Source organism: Onychostoma macrolepis, chromosome 03 (assembly GCF_012432095.1).
Source record: "Onychostoma macrolepis isolate SWU-2019 chromosome 03, ASM1243209v1, whole genome shotgun sequence".
Classification (NCBI taxonomy): domain Eukaryota; kingdom Metazoa; phylum Chordata; class Actinopteri; order Cypriniformes; family Cyprinidae; genus Onychostoma; species Onychostoma macrolepis.
In genome coordinates, this window is record NC_081157.1 from 15,675,391 (window position 1) to 15,695,448 (window position 20,058).

Here is a 20,058-nt window from a genome sequence, read left to right on the forward strand (position 1 = left end):
GCCAGGCTTAAACAGCAGCTGTGCATGATGGGACTGCTGGGTTTAAGCAGGGGGTTGAAACCGGACCAGCACACGCGCCCTTCCCTGTCATCTGTGTGCAGGAACACAACTGCACCAAGGTGAGTTACAATGTAGCTGAACGGCTTTGATCACAGATACGTATCTGGAAGGACGTCCACAGTCATATCCGCAAACTAGTTGTTGGAGCACATGCTACTGTCAATCAGACGGAGGAAGAAAAGCAGTAAACAGCAGGACATAAAAAATACGCAAAAAAAAAAAACACCTTAGAGAGGGGATCACTGTGAACCAAATGCTCTACAAGACAACTTCCGCAGCATTTGCATAGAGCTTTTCAAGACGAAAACTTAAGTTTGTTTCCTATTCATTTTCTCCACAGGCAGTAAAATAAATCTTCAATTAAGAGTCATGTAAATCATTTTGTGTATAAACACCACTAAACTTCTTTCTCTTTGTATTGTACATAATTTATCTGTTCTTGCACAAAATCGCATATTAACAAATGTAAGAAAGCCTCAAACTGCCTTTAATGCTGACCACAACTCATCCACAATTCATTACGGTGACAGCAACATCTCTGATTGGTGGATCTCCCTCTAGGATTGTGGGTAGCGTAGTAGTTCAGTGAAGATCTAACTAAACACAACTTACTAAACATAACTTTTTTTCTGACAGCACTATCTTATACAGACATATGGAGCACAGTCGATTAAAGAGAGAAGAAAGGTTTTCACAGGCAAGCTTTCGGGTGGGACTTTAGGAAACTTGACAAACAAACAAGAGTTTAATCTTAAGCAATATGAGCAACAGAGACATCTGATAGCAGACAGCGCAATCAGAACAACTGTTTTGGGATTATTGCATTCAAACACGCCACACTTTGATGTTTCTTTCTGCTCTTTTTTGTCTCAAGCCCTTCAGCTTTCATAATCCGCCTTTGAAGTGAGCGACTTGGCAACAATGTCAGTGTGTGACACGCTTATTCTTACCGGCCAAACACACACAGGCTGTGCAAACCATTCTTTCCTGAACCCTTCTTTGCTCTCTCTCTCTCTCGGTCTTATCAGTAATGCTATACATGTGTCTGGACTTACATCAACTAGTCAGTCATTAATTAGACTCCCATTAACAGCAGTTAACACTCTGGACTCGGAACGCTAAGCACACTGAAGGTTTTGCATGGAGAAACACACATAGTAATTGGACTACAATCCCTGACTGATAGAGCCAGTTAGACTCCATTATGCTCCTTATATCAGCTGAACCATGTGTCAGTCTGAAACTCACTCATAAAGAGAGATCAGGGGATCACTGAGGTTCAACTTTTCTGGTGCCAGCCACACACACATCAGAGTTTACTGGCTTTACATGATCATAACATAAATATCAAATATAACTTTGTACAGGTAAAGTTAGTAAGTTACTCTACTCCATTTTCTAAAAAAGTCTTGCGGCTGTGTTTAAAAAACTGTATGTATTTAAGCATCTTGCTCAATAGACAGCATGCAATTACATGCAATTTTCATTTGTTTTTACAAACTGAGGGATGAGTCAAAATAATTGACGTAAATTTTATGTTGTAATTGTCAGCATGATATTGTTAATGATGATGCAATGAGATGGAAGCAGTGCCAGTTCTCTTCTTCTGTATTTTTACGTACATCTGAGTGTAATGGATTATCAAGAAATTGCATGTTTATACTAGATCTGTTTAGTAGCAGCGTAATATACAGTAAATAAATCAATAAATCCACTGCTCTCTTGTCACCTCTAAGACTAGGACTCTAAATAGTGTTCTGTGATCATCAGTGCCGCCAAAGACAGAACAGTTAGCATGCTTTGCTCAAACTTTCACTATTGCATTAGAGCTGGTACACCGTTTTTGCTTGCGAAAACACAATGGCGGCGCTGTGGGTGGAAACTTGCAGATTAAGGGGCAGTAATATTATAATAAGCTCCCCTTTCTACCTCACGGGGGGAGCGAAAGGCTTACCAAATAAATTGTCTGGGTTGGTAGATGCACTGGGGACCCAATTATAGCACTTAAACATGGAAAAGATCAGATTTTCATGATATGTCACCTTTAAATTATAAGGTACACACAAAAATATATATATTAAATGTTGTTCACAATAACATCTATAACATGCATTTAGAAAAAGGAAGGTGAATTTTCATTTCATGCCAACTTAAAATCCCTTTAAAACACAGCTGTTAAGAGATATTGCGCTGGCACAGTAGAGAAAACCATGTTTCTAAAGGTCAGTATTTATTTCAGGAGAATGTTTTTTAAATAATTTTGACATTGTATATGCGTGTCACGCTGTATTCATAATGATCTGTGGGACTGTGGGAAACACATGATACATGCAGGTCTGGAAAAATTGTTACGTTTATGAGCTTATATGAAGTTTTCAGCAGCTGGTATCATTTCCACACTTGCACATAATTTTGGTATCTATCCTGTCAGACCCTGCAGATTTGACCCATTTATATTGATCAAACTGGTGCTTTTGATCATAAACTGTGAGTATGGTTTAGAAATTAAAGAAAGAAACTAAATCCAGTTAAACAGAAGGAGAGAGATCAGGAAATCTAATCAGTGCTACTCACAGTGCAACTTACTAGAACCAGTCTTTTTCAAGGAAAGGCAGTTCACTCTGTGGTCATCTTGGGAACACACTCGGGCAGCTATCTTCAGTCATGCAACTACAGCTCCTTTCTAACTGAATGGGGAAATACCGAAACCTCAAAATCTACTTGCAAACCTCACATTTTGATAACATATATCAAACCAGCAATAAAATCTGACATAAATAGTGTCCTAAACTTTCACACTCTAAACGAAGTGTAGGCAGACTCTTTACAGACTCGCAATTGGCTCTTTTAGTGCTGCATAGATGACTTTTTTTAAATGGTCAAAACCCCAAAACGAGTTATCATTTTAGTGCTTCCAGTTCCACTGTCCTGAAGTCACCGTTATTACATCTGTAATACCCCTCATGATTTTTTAAAGCTTTTACTGAAAAAAGTGGGGTTGCTAATAAATGGCTACAGGTTGTCGGGACATTAAATGTCATCAAGCTTAACAGGTAAACTCATATACTCAATAGTCCACTTTTACAGCCTCATTGTGTTTACAACCGCACTCTTGAAAACTATAATAAATCTAAATCTAAATCAAAGTTTTTAAATAACTAAAAAAGCTATTAGAAGCTTAGTGATGGTGACCTTGAGGTCATGTGACATGGTGGGGTTTGTTTATAGCTTATGTTTTAGCTTTTTGCCTCTGGCGATTGTATTTAGGCTTGATGAACAAAACAATAATCCAAATGCCAATAAAAATCCTATTGGGTTTTCGTTGGGGGAACCAATGAGATGTCAACTTCTGAGTTGGCCCACAAAATCTAAATTTCCCCAATTCATTGTAATATCAATGATCTGTCTGTGTTATTTATATACTATAAAACACTATTTTAAAATAAAGCTGCCTGAATTATATGGAGACATACTGTATGTAAATATGAAGAATACGAAATGAAAAAAAAAAAAAAAACAAACAGTTTACTGTCGCATTCTGTTTCAAATGGTATTATTGTTTTAAATGCACCATGCTAGTCTTCCATTCTGAACACAGCTTCTATTTCAGCATGTGCTTATGATGTTTATGACATACACAACCGTAGTCACCGTTTGGGAGAGTACAGGAAAAGCAGCGGTCAGATCCAAAGGAGTGATTTCTAATTCCGACCCTGAACACAGAGAGCATTAGAGCCTTAGTGACAAAACCGAGCAGTTCAAAGCAGGGGTCACCACTTCAAAACGCTCGTAAAAACACCACACTCCAATCGGCCATGATCCCAAACTCTCTTTGAAAGCTCCACAAAGGACAGCAGAGTCATGTCTACTCCATAAAAGCCCAGGCCAGACTCCCGCACTCTGTACCGTCTCCTCTGTCATGCAAAAAGGCATGTTGGAAGTCTTTTGTGTGGAGTTGTTTCAGTTGTTACACACATAAAAGAGCTGAAAACACTCAGTCAGCCATGATGGATTGGTCAAGACAACGGAACAACAAATCATCTGGATGAATCTAAAGAAGCCTCTTTGTTAAGGGTGTTATATGTTAAGCTCATTTTCATTGCCAGCTTATATGAAACTATGTTTGGAGGGCCATACTCTGCACTTCTGTTGCTGAAATCTTATAACCAAAAATGTTCAGGTTTTTCATGTGCATTTTCTATCCTTTCCCTAACCCTTTTTAAAATGAATTAAACAGGCTGTTTTGCTACTGTACCTTTAAGAATTTCTTATGTAAATTATATCAGGTGTGATTGGCTAACCTCTTTGCATATGAAATAAGTAGAACCAAATGGATGAATACTCAACTGGTGTTGATATGCAACTAGAGATACTTATATCACACCTGCAATACTAATGTTATCACGCAGTCGCCTATTAATAGTCTGCTTGCTGATATGATTACATTATGTGTATGTGCGTTTCCTGACCTTGTTGGTTTGGTCAGCATCTCTGTTGATCTGTCTCCTCTCCTCATCCCAACAGCCCTGTGCTTCCTGTAGTTGTCTCTCTAGACTCTGCTGCGTCTGCCGGCTGTCTTCCTTGACTCTGCTCAGAGACGTCTGCAGCTCAGCTATCACCTGTGTGGACACATCCAAACACACGATATGTCAGGGCAACTACAGCAACAGGCTCCTGAGCTCAGTGATCAGTAAAGCTCCTCAGGGTCTGCTTTAATTACTCAGATAATTGATTCTGCTGAATTTCTGCTTGACCAGCTGGAGTCAAATTATTCAGCAATGTCTTTGAGGTTTTCAGTAGATCTTTTCACTGGAAGCTAAGATCACAATTCAGCTGCAGGTGTTACATAATCAATCACCTCTAATATATGCTCTGAATGCAGATAAACCAATAAGCACATGAAATGGGTGAGAGGTTCAGTATTAGAGAAAGTGCTGTTTAACTACAGTCAAGATACTCTGCGAGTAAAAAAATAAAAAATAAATAGCTACTAACAAAACAGACCTAACTTCAGTAAAACAAGTAAAATATTATTCCATAAACTATACGGGAATATGTAAATGTGAGCAATATTGATAAAACGTGATAGTAAAGACTTATATTGTTAGAAAAGATTTCTATTTTGAATAAATGCTGTTCTTTTAAACTTTTTATTCATCAAAAAACAATCCTGAAAAAGTATCACAGGTTCCAAAAAATATTAAGAAGCACAACAGTTTCAACACTGGTAATAAATCAGCATATTAGAATGATTTCTGAATGATAATGTGGCACTGAAGATGGGAGTAATGATGCTGAAAATTCAGCTTTGCATCACAGGAATAAATTAGAATTACCAATATTTTAAATTGTAATAATATTTAACAATATTACTGTTGTTTCTGTATTTTTGATCCAATAAATGCAACCTTGATGAGCAGAATAGACTTCTTTAAAAAAACATTATACTGATCCAAAATCTTTGAACAGCAGTGTACTGTACATTGCTACTGCACTGTTTTAATTTTATATTAATAACTGAGCTAATGACACACTACTGAAAAACTTGACATGATTACACTGATTATGCATAATAAGCACCGTTGTGTGATGTCAACACCTTAAACTGCGTTTTTTTGCAAGAAACTCTTAAGTAAAACTTGATTACTTTTCATGTTTATCTGCATTCTGCCATCTTATGCAATATTTACGATTCGATGTCAAGACCATAAAAAAGTAAACTATAAAATTCAACGTAATGCATTATTGGCTTTTAATAATGAACAGATTTTAATGGTTATCGTTTTGTTGTCCATGCAAACACTTAATGACTGTTAAAATCTGTCAAGCGCAGATGAAGGTCTAGCCTCTAGCCTTTCCAGCGTCCTGTCAGAATCAGTGTTGTTAGGGCCCAAATGAGAGCCGTGCAATAAAATCCCAAATGACCACCCCTGCATCACTACAGTTGCTCTTCACATTTCACACACACAACCCAAACTGAAAAAGAACAGAGGAGCATAGAGAGAAGACGGACTATTTAATGAAGCTCTAGCGAGATGAAAATGAGAAAAACTGGCCCTTTGAAATCTTGCAGTCCAAATTCAGATTCTATTTCAACTGTAGCCAAGAGAGCAGCAGCGGCAGCAGCATTGCGCAGGGCAGCGGTGCAGCTCAGGGCTAGACAGATAATTGTTTATTGTGCATAAATGTTCGGAGGAATGGTTTTACTGGAATCCGTTCATTGTGTGGGAGTTGGGAGTGAACTCTTGGAGCGGACACAGAGGGAGAGATTAGGCTTATTTTGTCAGTGGGCGAACCACATGAAAGCACCAAACGCCCCATTATTATGGTAACATAAGTTCTCATGGTAATAATTATTTGGCTATACAGATTCTTGCATCAAGTCTTTTGCCTGAAGGGACATACTCATCCCTCGATTGTTATTCCTTGCTCTTGACATTTGGGAATTTTGGCGTTAATGGCATCAGCACATCTTCTTTCATTTTAAAGCTTCTCTTTAGTTTGAGGGAAACGTTACACTGTAGCTACGAGGTCTTAAACTGTCATCCTAATGTCTTTTTGATGGATGACTGATGTACCAATATGTACCAAAATATATGTAAACGAAATAAGGTATACAGTTACTGAAAGCTTCAGTGACATAATGACACATTAGGGAATCATCCGAAACGATGGATCAATGCACAAACAGTTAATCAGTTTCTGTCAAAACACCACAGTTACTACAGTAGATACTAGTAGTAAAACTGTGGTAAGTTCACATCAGACCTTACTGGAATCACTGGAACAAGATTCTTAGATTTACTGCAGAAAATGTAAGTGTAATTGGTAAATCTTGGTGTCCCGAGTGGCAGCTTGCATGTTACAACGGTATTCTTGTCAGATTCTTCAATGTAAGTCTATAGAGTTTTTGGTTACACTTTATTTTAAATTATCTCCAATTATCACAATTATCTCCTCATTTGCTGCTTATCAATAGTTAAGGTAGTTGTTCAGATTAGGTATTGGGTAGGATTAGGGATGTAGAATATGGTCATGCAGAATATTTGCTTTAGAAGTACTAATAAGCAGACAATATGTTAATAATAGGCATGCTAATAAGCAACTAGTTAATAATGAGAATTGGTCCCTATACTAAATGTTACTAATATCACACCTCTAGTTTAGAAGGTATCAGAAATTAGAAGAGACCAAAAACATTAAGAGCTAGCTTCGATGTAGTGGTTTTGAAATACATAACAAAAAACTCACTTGTAAACAAAATCATTTAATCAGACATACTGAAGTAGATCTGAAGCACATTAAAAATAAAAAAGTCAACCACAGCCGCATCGTGACACAAGTGTAGGGGTGTGATCTGTTACTTGATCAGATTACTTTAGTAGTGTGCAAAAGTACTAAAGTAGTGCATTACTAAATTTACATCACAATATCCAAGTCAAAACAGTAAAAGTAACCGTAGCAACTATGGTATTTTGGTGGTTACTATTGTAAATGTTTGAAAAAGAAGCAACATCATTTATTTTAACATATATTAAAGCTAAACGAGTGAAATGTGAAAACCACAGAGATGCGGCGTCTTCATATGCACATGAATAAAAATGAATAATGCAGCAGCTCCAGGACACATATCCATATGATGGTGGTGGTGAAAGGAGAGCTGTGGAAAGCAAAGCTCTGTTTGGACAACACCTTGCCTCATCATTAGCTGGAGAGCTTCAAACACTAGCAAGATTAAAGGTCAGTCAAAGAGGAGCTGGATTTCCAAAATGCTAATTAAAAACACTCTAGTACAGTGCACGCTCAGAGCCAGAGCTGAGATCCCTCTAGACAATGTATGGCATGGTATGGATTTAATTGGCACTTCATATGCAATTCCACCGCTTTGGGCACATCTATGTGCTTCAGAAGTTCAAAGGACACTTGTCTATATAACCTTGCAATGCCTTATGGGACGCCACAGCAGCAGCAGACGGATGTGTATTCTTTCATCGTTACTCTTCCAAGGCCAAATGGACATATTAAATGTGAAATTTTCAAAGTGTTCATGTTACTTTTCTTTTTATAAAAGATGATTGTCCAAAAAATGACTCCATCATTTCTATGACCACAAAACTAAAACAATGCCCACAAATAAAATTTATTTTTAGATGCACGGTATATCATTAAATTTGAAATCATTACAACCCAGCTGAAAAATGCAATTAAACCTGAAAATGCCATTAAAACTGAAATAGCTGACGGAAATGTAACGCTGTTAACATTTTAAAATGACACCAGTTACTATATAAACTATTACAAACTAAAAACTAAACCTAACAACAGTGTGACAACTAAAACTAAATTAAATTGAAAATACAAATTGAAAACAAAATAAGAACTAAATAAATAATGCTACTTTTTACGTTTTTTCCCTTTTGGGTGGACTGTTTCTAACAAGAGTGCTTAACAAGAGGAGTAAGCAAACAGAGGCCTGCGTTCTTTGGTGTGGAGGAGGCGCATTTAATGTGTATTAAACAAAGACGCGTTCCCACCAAATGCGAGTGGGAAACAAGAGAGAGGAAAAACTATGTTTATCCAGCGAATGCCAATTTTGTGCCTCAGAAAAGGAATTAATCATCAGTGGCCCTCTCAGAGGTTATTTAGAAATGGGAAAACGCCTGTGAACTCTTTTTCTCTCACACTCAAAGTGTGTTCTTTTGATGTCAAGCATTGTGTAATTTAATAGGCCTGTGTTTTCACACAACATCTGCTTGTCAACCTGACATTCAGCGCTCTGTGTTGTGGAGAGAACTGAAAATGGGGCCATGAAAAAAGAGTGAGCGTTTGAGCTGGGACTAAGGTAATGCGAGGCAATTATGACAGGCCCACAACCTCACGCCGAACAGCACGTTTTCACAACATCTACAGGAGTTCAGCTCTGTGCTAATCTTACACACAGAGAAGAATGAAGGTTATTCTTCTGAACCTGAGCGAATGTAATGGCGTTGAGTCTGAGCAAATTAAATCTAATGTTTAACACATGGCAGAGGCCGGCCTCAGTATGGGATACAGAGGAGAGATAAGCGCTCAGACACCCTCAGAACACCCACTAGACCTGAGTGTGAAATCACGGCTGGGAACGGAGAGTGGGCAACAAGTGTCGAGTATGAGTATTATCAGGGGCTACAAAATGAAATGCACGTGTCCAACACCTCAGAGGGCAAGTTGTGTTATTGAGGCAGAGGGGAAAAACATGTTGAGGAAGCCACTCTGACACTGTGGTTTGCCAAGCTGCCTAACAAGCCTCTCATGACTTAAAGTAGTTTGTTACATACAAGGCAAGCAGGGTTGATAAAGTAATTATCTGCAGTTCACCACAAGTTATTAAAAGAGTAGCTGGGTCATTCCTGTTATTTCAACGTTATAACTAAAACTAAATAGAAATAAATCATATTACTATTAAAAAAAAGTTAATATATGGGTCATTCCTGTTATGCAGCACACTGAATGTCCTCATTATATCTGGACACATTATATTGAATTTGATACAGCGGTGTCCAAGAGTGCTGATATACAGTCCAACAGCACTGGGACTTTTCACTGTGTGTATCCCTCCACTAGTAGGGGGAATTTTCCTCTTTCTGCAGGTTACACCACTACATCAGCAGGTGGCAATTATAAATAAGTCTTTATAAATAAGTAATAGAATCTGTCACTTAGAACTGCACAATTAATCAAAATTGCAATTAAATTGTTTGGTTTTGTGCGATTATGAAATGTGCAGCTTGTCAGTGAAGTACGACTCTGTGATCAGTAGTAAATGCTTGAGTAGTAAACGACTGAGTTGCTTATAAAGTGCATTTGAAAAAGCAACACGCGTCAAACATCTTTCCAAACATGAGAAGCATTTATGAACCTCTTGTCCAAAAGACAACATCTAATAACATGTTTTTACTCCAAACTCACTTCATAACGTCAGTCGAGTGTTTGAAATAAAATCCTTTTGTGAGATGACGTGGCTTCTTACACAGAATGAGGCATGTAACACATTATATCATGTCGATAAGCATTGCATTATACATATAATTTATTATAAAGAAAATACATTAGAAGGCTTGAAGAACTCAGATAAAACATTTATTGTCATAGTCAAGTCACGATGAATTAGTGTTTGTTTGTTTGTGTTTAACGCCATTCCAGCTTCTGTGGCTATTTTCATGCGTTGAATGAATGAAGTTCAATCTTTCCAGGAACGACATGCATTACCTTTTTTCTGCGGGGCATATTTGGAGTTTCAGCACAAGAGCGCCATCTGGCCTTCAGATGGAGCAGTATTTACTACTGATTACAGAACCGTGCTTCACTGACAAGTTGCGCATGAAAAAAAAAAAATCGCAGCCTTTGCTGAATCGCGAATTCCAGTTTAATTTCGATTAATTGTGCAGCTCTACTTTCACTCAATTCATACATTTTAAATAGGAAAACAAAAGCATAAACAACTATTACCACCTGATCTGTGATGACCTGCTGATCTGAATTATGTAATTTGCATGGTGTCAGTTGATCTGTCTGTAAAATATCCTGTTCGATAAATGATGGAATAACATAACATGTGAAATGATGGTTAAAATATATATTGAATATGAAGTTAATAAATAAATAGGTGTTTATTATAGAAATTAGAGCAGTAACAGGGGACATACAAATGGCAACATCCTCTCAAATTAAAGTAAAATGAAAGTGATAGAATACACCTCTTATTTTCACTCTATTTCACAAGTAATTAAAATGATAGAACATGAAAATGCACTGCATGGTAGGAATGACACAGTTAACTACATTGAAGCTATTTACAGTAAGTTATGTAATGTTCTTGGAGGTCAAACAGTTGAGCGTGGCACTAACAAAGCCAAGGTCATGGGTTTGATTCCCAGGGAGTGCATGAACTGGGGAAATGTATACACAATGAATGCAATAAGTCACTTTGGATAAAAGTGCCTGCCAAATACATTAATGCAGTGGTTCCCAAACATGGTCCTGGAGTACCCCCAACAGTACATATTTTGGATGTCTCTCCCAACTGGTCTTGAAGTCTACTAGCGAGCTGGTAAGTTGAATCAGGTGTGTTTTATTAAAGAGTTGGCGGTACAACAGGACCTGGATTGGGAACCATGTAAATTTAATGTATAATTAATTTAACAAATCAACATTATTTGTCTGGAAAAAAAATTAATGATCTGGTTTAAAATGACTTGCATAGTAGAGATTGAGTAGTAGTTACTATAGACATTTTATATTATACTGTGTTTACATGATCTAACCTAAGAACACATTGAAGCAACACAATGGTGAAAGTGAGGTAAACAACTTAACAGAGGTGTAAAGAGTACCTGAAAACCATACTTGAGTAAAAATACAGATACCTTACAGTGAAAATTACTCCACTACAAGTAACAAGTCACCAATTCCAAAAAAACTTGAGTAAAAGTATTAGAGCATCTGATTTTAACAGTACTTAAGTATTTTACTTATACTACATATAGGCTCAAAGATGCACTAGTCAAAGGGACATGCCAGTAAAAACTGTAACGTTGTGGAGAAGGCAGCTGGGGAAAACAGGCATTTCATGGAAAAACTAAAACAAACAATAAGGCAAAAACCACAGGGAACAAAGAACAGAATGACGGGCAAACAGACAACCATTACATTCAACAACTCACAAAGAACTAAAGAAACACTAGGGCTGTATATATATACAGGAGGCTAACAAGCTGAACAAGATACAAACTGACTACAAACACTACGGGAGACAAGAAGTGACATAAAAGTCCAAAACAAGGCACAGAAAATGCAACAAGACAAGAAAGAGCTGATTTGTGAGGAGAGCAATCACGCTTATTTTCTGAAACCAAAATAAAACTGAACACCTCAAAATTGCAAAAACAAAACAAACAAAAAAACAATATCCTTCAAAAAGGTCCCTTCAGTATAACGGATAAATAAAATAATGTTAAGTAAAATTAAAACGTCAATGTCTTCTTGCACTGGTTGCGCTGGTTTCGGCCTCATAAAGTAATATGAGATTACATAAAGTACTCTTGTTGACAAGTTTGGGTAAGGGCAAAATGCACAAGATACAGTACTTTCAGTGCCCTGTAGTTGGCGATATCTTTGTAGCAGAAATAAACTGCTGCAGAAAAGCTAGGTGCCATGCAAAATGTAATGTGTAACTGCAAAACTCATTTGAAATGTAGTGGAGTAAAGAGTACAGATACTCATTCAAAAATGTAGTGAAGTAGAGAGTAAAAGTTGCTAATGTCTTTGATACTCAGTAAAACTACAAAGTATCCGAAAAGATACTTAAGTACAGTAATTAGTTGCATTTACTCAAGTACTTTAAACCTCTGCAACTTAACCAAAACTGCTTCCTTGTTCAGCATCTCTTAGTAAGGAATCTTGATTATTTGTATAGTGCTCTTTACAATACACATTGTTTCAAAGCAGCTTTACAGAGATACTGTTATGTCTATAATAGCTTAATGCTTTAACATCGATGATATATAACAATGATATAAACGATCCACCATTTGAGATTTAACTATTTTGTATTTATTATTTTAGCAGTTATATCAGCACCACTTTAAAACACAAGACCAAATGATACTGCGTAATGAATGTTTGCAGTGTCTCGGACACATGACTGAATGCTCAATTTAATGGTCACACTTTATTTTAAGGTGCAATTCTCTCTATTAACTATTAATAAACCATTAACAACGACTTTTGCCTAAATAAACTCCTAATTGGCTGCTATTAATAGTTAGTAAGGTAGTTGTTAAGTTTAGGTATAGGGTAGGACTAGGGATGTAGAATATCGTCATGCAGAATATGTACTTTATAAGTACTAATAAACAGACAATATGTTAATGATAGGCATACTAATAAGCAACTAGTTAATAGTGAGAATCGGTCCATATACTAAAGTGTTAGCAAGTTAATTAAATATTAGTCTTATTGACTAATGAAATACTAGTCTGATTTGTGTTTGTTGTCACTGTGTGCTCTTGAGTGTGTCCTAAAATATGGCGACCGCTACACAGAATGCAAAATGCATTTTCTACATAGCATCATGAAAGTGCAATTTAACAAGCTGGCTTGGTAACATAGATCAGCAGGAAGAGAAAAGGAAAAGCTAACAGGTAACATCTATTACTTTGTGCCATGCGTTGTTTCTCAATCTCATTTCTTTGTGCCGTACAACTTGATGTATTCTTGTACGCTCTGTATCTTTTGAACATTTTGATTCTCACACAGAGACCACCCACATAATGAAGCTTAATGTTTCGATCCATAGAGTTCAATGCACTGTGAGTCATGTGAAAAGGCCCTTACAGCAAGGATTCTCAATCCTGTTCCTGGAGATCAGCCTACCTGAAGAATTCAGTTCCAGCCCTGATCAAACACACCTGTCTGTAATCATGCTCCTGACAAAGCTACTGGAAGGCAAGCCTTACCGTTACGTCTATAATGGTTTAAGGCTTTAACACTGATGATATATATCAATGATATAAATGATCCACCATTTAAGGTTTAGCTATTTTCTATTTATTATTTTAGCAGTTACAGTACATCAGCGCCACTTTAATAGACAAGACTCCTGACAACGCCTCTGGAAGGCAAGCCTGCAACCTTTAGCCAAAAATGCGTAACAGCTAATGCTAACACTGCGGCTCCCCCTGGGAGATGGTGCCCTATGCAAACGGCGTACTCTGCGTATAGGGAGCGGCGGTACAGAGTGCGCAGTTTGCGTAGACAACTATACCCGTGATCAATCACAATTCGGCGCCGAGAAAAGAAAAAGAAAAAAGATGAAGCCCGTGCATCACTTTCAGGTACAATCATAAATCCTGTGAAACTTTCTTGGCTGTTGATGTTAACAATGCGTTTTAATGTCGGTAATAATTTAACCACCAATAACGCATTTAATATTCTCTATGAGTTTCCATGTTCCCTTACGAAAATTAGCCATGGTTTTACTACAAATAAAACCAAAAATTATGGTTCTTGTAGTCATGGTAACCACAAATTAACCATGGTTCTGTTACTTCAAATAATAGTTTACAAAGAAGTATTTAGGATAATATTTTTTTTTTGTGGTTATAAAAACAGACCTAAGCCAACAACATCCTTTAAAATTACTTAAAATGCATTATATAAAAACGAGGCAATAATGATTGGTTAATTAATAATTATATGGTTTCATTGAATAACACCGTTAAAATACATAATGTAATACAAAATAAACAATTTATGTACATTAAATATTATTACAAATGCCTGTAAAGGGCGCCAAAGGCCTGGTAATTGCTGCTGTTACACTTACAGGACGATCAAATCATTTAACATTGACCAAACATGTAGGCTAATTCAAATATCCACTTAATCTTTAATTTTTGGCCACCTTTTTGAGATAGATGACACAGCCTCTATAATTTCTTCAACAAAAACATGTGGACATCACAACCCTTACAAAAATGAACCATGGTTTTATCGTAGTAAAACTGCTTAATTATCTTTTGCGGGATTTTTGAATGCTTGAGACTATACTGTAAAATCAATTACTGTAACTGTAAATCGTAGCAGTAGGTAACTGTCTAGAGCTACAATTGTAATTTGTAAATAATATAATTTAATTACAATTCATTTACTTTTATATTTTAGTGAAGTTCTATTTTGATGCCTATATGTTTTTTTTGGTTCCATAATATTTGACAGAGGGGGCACAACAATACAATTCTGCTTGGGGTAGCCATGTGGCCAGCAGCTGCCCTGTACGCAGGGAAGGGTTGGATCAGGATTGGAACTGAACTTTGCAGGAAGTTAGATCTCCAAGACACAATATTGGGCACCCTTCCTTAAAGCAACAGCACCATACACAACACTACAAAATTAAATAAAAATACCACAATGAACATGTAAACTCTAACTAATATAAGTGAATGAAATCAGTAATTAAGAACAGTATTTTACATAAATATATCTATCATATGTACACAACTATTCAAAATGTTGGAGTTGGTACAATTTTTTTTAAATATATCTTATGCTCTTATGCTGTGTTTCGTAGTTGTTTGTGTAAAGAAAATACAGTAAATATTGTAATATTGTAAAATATTATTACAATTTAAAATAACAATTTTTGTATTAATATATAAAGTTTAAAATAACAGCATTTACTTGAAAGTTTTTTTCTGTAACGATGTATTAATTTATTTTAGTATTAATATAATAAATATTAATTATAGTATTAATTGTACTCTTACTGTACACACACGCACACACAATGAACGATGACTTAAATTAGTTAGTTTTTTAAACATTTCATTGAAATGAACCAACAGACTAGCTCAAATGAATCAGACTTGAGAGAGAGGACATTCTAGGAGAGCATCTTTGATGTTTTAATTATTAGCTCAGCTCACTTGCTTATAAGGCTGTCTGTGCAATATAATGTCATAAAATCCCTGATGTAGTATTTCTGTGACGGCAAAACTACTACTTTTTAGTTCCCAAACAACATCCGAAAATACACTCACATCTACATACAGTAGAAACTGGAAACATACAGAGTGTGAAAGAGACAGGCGAAGAAAGGTAAAGAAAAACAAGACCCCACATCTCACCCACATGTTTGAGGGAATGCACATGAATATATTTGCATGTGCATTATGCATGAATTGCTCCAGAAATACAGATTACACATGAGCATATCTATCTATCTATCTATCTGGACTGAAAAGCAGGACATAGTGTTTTTCATTCCTTTATAAGCTCCCTCAGAACATTCAAACAATCGTGTTTACCTGTGCAGACTTGGCCAGCTTCTGATTATATTCCTTCTCAAGATGCTTCAACCTGCTGTTGGTCTGTAATGAAAGAGAACACAGGAGAGGAGGGTGTTAGAAACAGAGAGTGCAGACACATGACACCGGATCAGCTGGCAGGAAGCGCGGGGAGTCGCTTTGCCGTGACCTCTGCGACTGGCAGGCATGTTGGCATGCGTGTGGCTGGAGCTCTGGGCTCAGGGCCAGGCCTGACACCACAGCAGCACACGGGCCTTTCATCAGAAGCCAACTTATCACCACTTAACAGGAAGAGAGAGAACAATATCACAACGTTATCTGCAAAACAAGAATATGACTTGAAACCCCCACCAAGCTTTTAAGAGCAAGAACATGAAAAGCAACAAAAAACAAAGCGATAAATGACTATACGAGGGTTATTTATTTATTTATTTTTGTTTATTGTGAAGAGACAGATGCGCTTTTGTTGCTCGCTCACTTAAACTTATATTAGAGGTAACAAAATTTAGTATAGTGACCAATTCTCGCTATTAACTAGTCACTTATTATCATGCCTTTTATCAACATATTGGCTGTTTATTAGTACTTATAAAGCACATATTCTGCATGATCCCTAATCCTACCCAATACCTAAACTTAACAACAACCTTACTAACTTTTAATAAGCAGCAAAAGTTGAAGTTAATTGTTTGTTAATAGTGAGATTTGGACCTTAAAATAAAGTGTGACCATATTAGTAAGAGATTGAAAGAAAAAAAGAAGTTTACTGTTGGTTGGTATGCTGGCACTCTGAGTAGCAATTAACCACTGTAATGCTTCCTACCTATCATAAACTTGTAAAGATAGGACCCAAACAGTTCGTCTTGGCCAATGACGTCTAATATAGGGTAAGGCAGGGTCATAGATAACAAAAAATCTTCTCAACACATACCTGGATGGAGAGTTATTCATTAGCATTCTCATTCCTTTCAATGGCAGTTGCTTGGCTGGTGCACAAAGCCTCATAAAAGTGTGACCTACATTTCTTTTGAGCCAATCAACTGATCAGATGTGGCTTGCAAAAATCTATTTTACCAGAATACATAAGTAGTTTTTTAAGATCTAATCTTGTGAAAGTCCACATAATGTTGACAACACAGCTTCCACACTAATACAATGAACTTAAGTTTCTGATGTCAAAGCTCTAGAGTGAAAAGCCCTCAGTAAAATATGTAAAGTGATCACATGTACATGCAGGTGAAGTCGATGTTGAGGTTGATGTTACTGATGCATTGGGCCGGAGGCATCAACACATAAGCTACTGCTAAAACACACACATACATACAGACCAGCAAACCCACAAGCAGATCCATCCCGGGCCCTCGCTCTCTCATCCTGTCAGTCACTGTATGTCCCCTCGAGCCTTTTACACTGATGAGAGAAACAAGGCAACTCTAGCATCTATAAAAAGGATATTCTTTGTTTTTTTGCTGCTTGTGTTGCCATAGAGACCTTGTGTTTCCTTAATTCTGCCAATGGGTAATGGGGAACTTTGTGTGAATGACATTTTGAATTTTACGAATTTCTTCATGCTTAAAGTACACCAACACTGAAAACTCAAATTTACCATCATGTCGTCCAAATGTTATGACATTATTTCTGTTGAACACAAAAGGATATGTTTATCCGAACGTTCATTCAGCTGAATGTGTCTCTTTCCTATAGAATAGACATCCAAGAGGACAGATATTGCCGAGGCCTGACATCCATTCTTATATTTCGGACCTAAATCCTGGACGGATGGCCAGTCCATAAAAGGGCTCACACAAAGCTAAAAGAATACAGACTCAGAATATAGTGAGTATATCGTAAAAAATCTAAACTAATTTTATGCTACTTTTATTTACTTTTTGATGCAATGCCTGGTCGCTGTATGTTTTTGGTGTATCGAAGAGCAGCGTGAACATGGGTATACGATATGCATGTCCCCCCAATTTTAATAAAATGTAAATTAGTCCCCCGCAATTTTTTGGGCAGGTGTGTTCACTAACATATTTTCTAGGGCCAGTGTAAATAAATCTACATTTAAATTCAAAGAGACAGTATAGTCTATGCATGACCTGTCACCTGACATTTTATTTACATCCAAAATGAGGCGATGTGAACATTATAGAGCGCTAAAAACTCTCATGCAGTGTATGTTTCATTCATACTTAAAGCCGGAGGGCGTTCTCACGCAGACAGTCCAAAACAGACTCACAGAAGTAATAGCTTGTCACGTGCAGGAAATCCCTAATATGGACAAAAGCATCCAGCGATTGCTATAACTAAGCTGGATATAAAGCAGAAACTATTTGAATGATGAAAAGTGTAGACAATAAATACACGATTGTGACAATATATGGTTTACATGTGTTTTTCAAGTCATCTCCAGGTAATAAATAAATAAAATATGAATAATGCGGTGCTAATTCACATACTATTTAGTACAGAAACTATAAAATATATTTTCTGCCTCATTATGTGATAAAAATGGGAAAGAAGTGTTTGTAGTATATAAACCAATCATAAAATTATCATTAGAAAAATATAGAGGGAAAAATATTACAGAATACAAATGATTGGATATTGCCATCTATAGTCTATGTTATTGTCCAGCAGTGTATCTGATTTCTTAGTCAATTAAAAGTAATTGATAAGAAGAAAATACTACTACTACTACTAATAAAACCTGTGAATTAAAAAAAGGTATTATTTGTCATTTCTGTCCTCCTAACTTTTGAAATGATGGCTACACCCCTGAGCCTGAATATTCTGCTAAACAACTCTTTCAGTCTTCCATGAAAGACAACATGCGTAAATAATGACAATTTTCATTCTTTTTTTAAAAGAATTAATCCTGTAACATGCTAACACTGACCTAGGAACAGAGGATCTGATGAACAGACGGTGCTTACTAGATCTGCACTGATACACACAAGTATGGAAAAACACAAACAGTAAGAAAGCTGGAAAAGCATGGAAAAATTAAGCATTTGGACTGCTTTGTGTGTGTTTCCTAGTAAATGTCTGTACCTTGCCAAAGGCATCTTAGAGCTACAGGCGCTTTGAGCTTCTATCAGGTGCTGCAATCGCTTCACAATATTGCCAGTGTGCGTCCACGGCCTTTGAAGTGTGAACGCTGTATTTGAACGTTACTGTATTTGAAAGCACAAAGCATGCAGCGCTAAGCCAACCTTCATTAACAATCTAATTCTGGAGCTGAGCAATCACAACACTCACCATTCCAATCATACACATTAAAACAGAAGGAAAATAAACATCAGCACACATACCTACAGGGATAATATAAGATGTAATTATTATTTCTCTAAAAAAACAGGAACAATTAGGTTTGATAGTGTACTAAGTACAAGGCTGGCAGGCATTTTTCCGCAATTTTGCAGTATGTTTTCAGTATGGCGAGTGCTGCATTGGATTGTGTTGCTTGGAGAGGAAGACTTTTTTGTAAACATGGTTTTAAAAGCAACGGGCATTCTCGTGTATCCAAACTGCCTTGGGTTTATTGGTTCCTGGTGTCTGAGAAAGAGATAGCACCGTGAAGACTGAGCGTACACAAACTTAAAGGATAAGTTCACCCAAAATGAAAATTGTCATCATTTACTTATCCTCATGTTGTTTTCAAATCACTTGTACTTCTGAGTTGTACTTTTTCATACAATGAAAGCATACTGAGACCAGAGGTCATCAAACTCCATAAAAGGAAGAAAAAAATCTCACAATATTATAAAAGCTGAGGTGGGAGTAAGAAAGAAATGCAAGTCATAATCAAGCTAGACAAGTCAAGTCATGCTAGTTGCTCACCTCAAGCAAGTCAAAGTGCTAAGCAAGCACCAAGTTTGATCACATTACCAAATAGTACCCATTAAAGACAATTTTACTTATTTCCTATAGTAATTATTTAATCTTTGAAATCATATTATACATAACTGAGACAAAAATACTCAAGCTTTATAAACCTTTTGTCTTGCATTACAAGACAAACTACTATTACAAGAGGGAAAAATAATATTTCACAATCATACAACTTCAGAATATAGAATACAAAATATATAAAAAGTCATAAGAACTACTTTATAATGCTTGATCTTTGGTTTTCATTGCATTGAAAAAA

The 20,058-nt window shown here is 36.5% G+C and overlaps 1 protein-coding gene across 5 annotated transcripts in view; it reads right to left on the bottom strand.

Moving 5' to 3' along the window:
* cep112 (centrosomal protein 112) overlaps positions 1-20,058 on the bottom strand; it is a 178,135-nt gene that overhangs the window by 48,643 nt on the left and 109,434 nt on the right. For 4 of the 5 annotated variants that reach the window (XM_058770000.1, XM_058769999.1, XM_058770003.1 and 1 more), the window contains 2 exons: positions 15,906-15,968; positions 4,530-4,679 (listed from right to left, as the gene is read on the bottom strand). In XM_058770000.1, the coding sequence (XP_058625983.1) occupies positions 4,530-4,679; positions 15,906-15,968 (213 nt within the window). The other variant, XM_058770004.1, reaches the window with a different exon arrangement.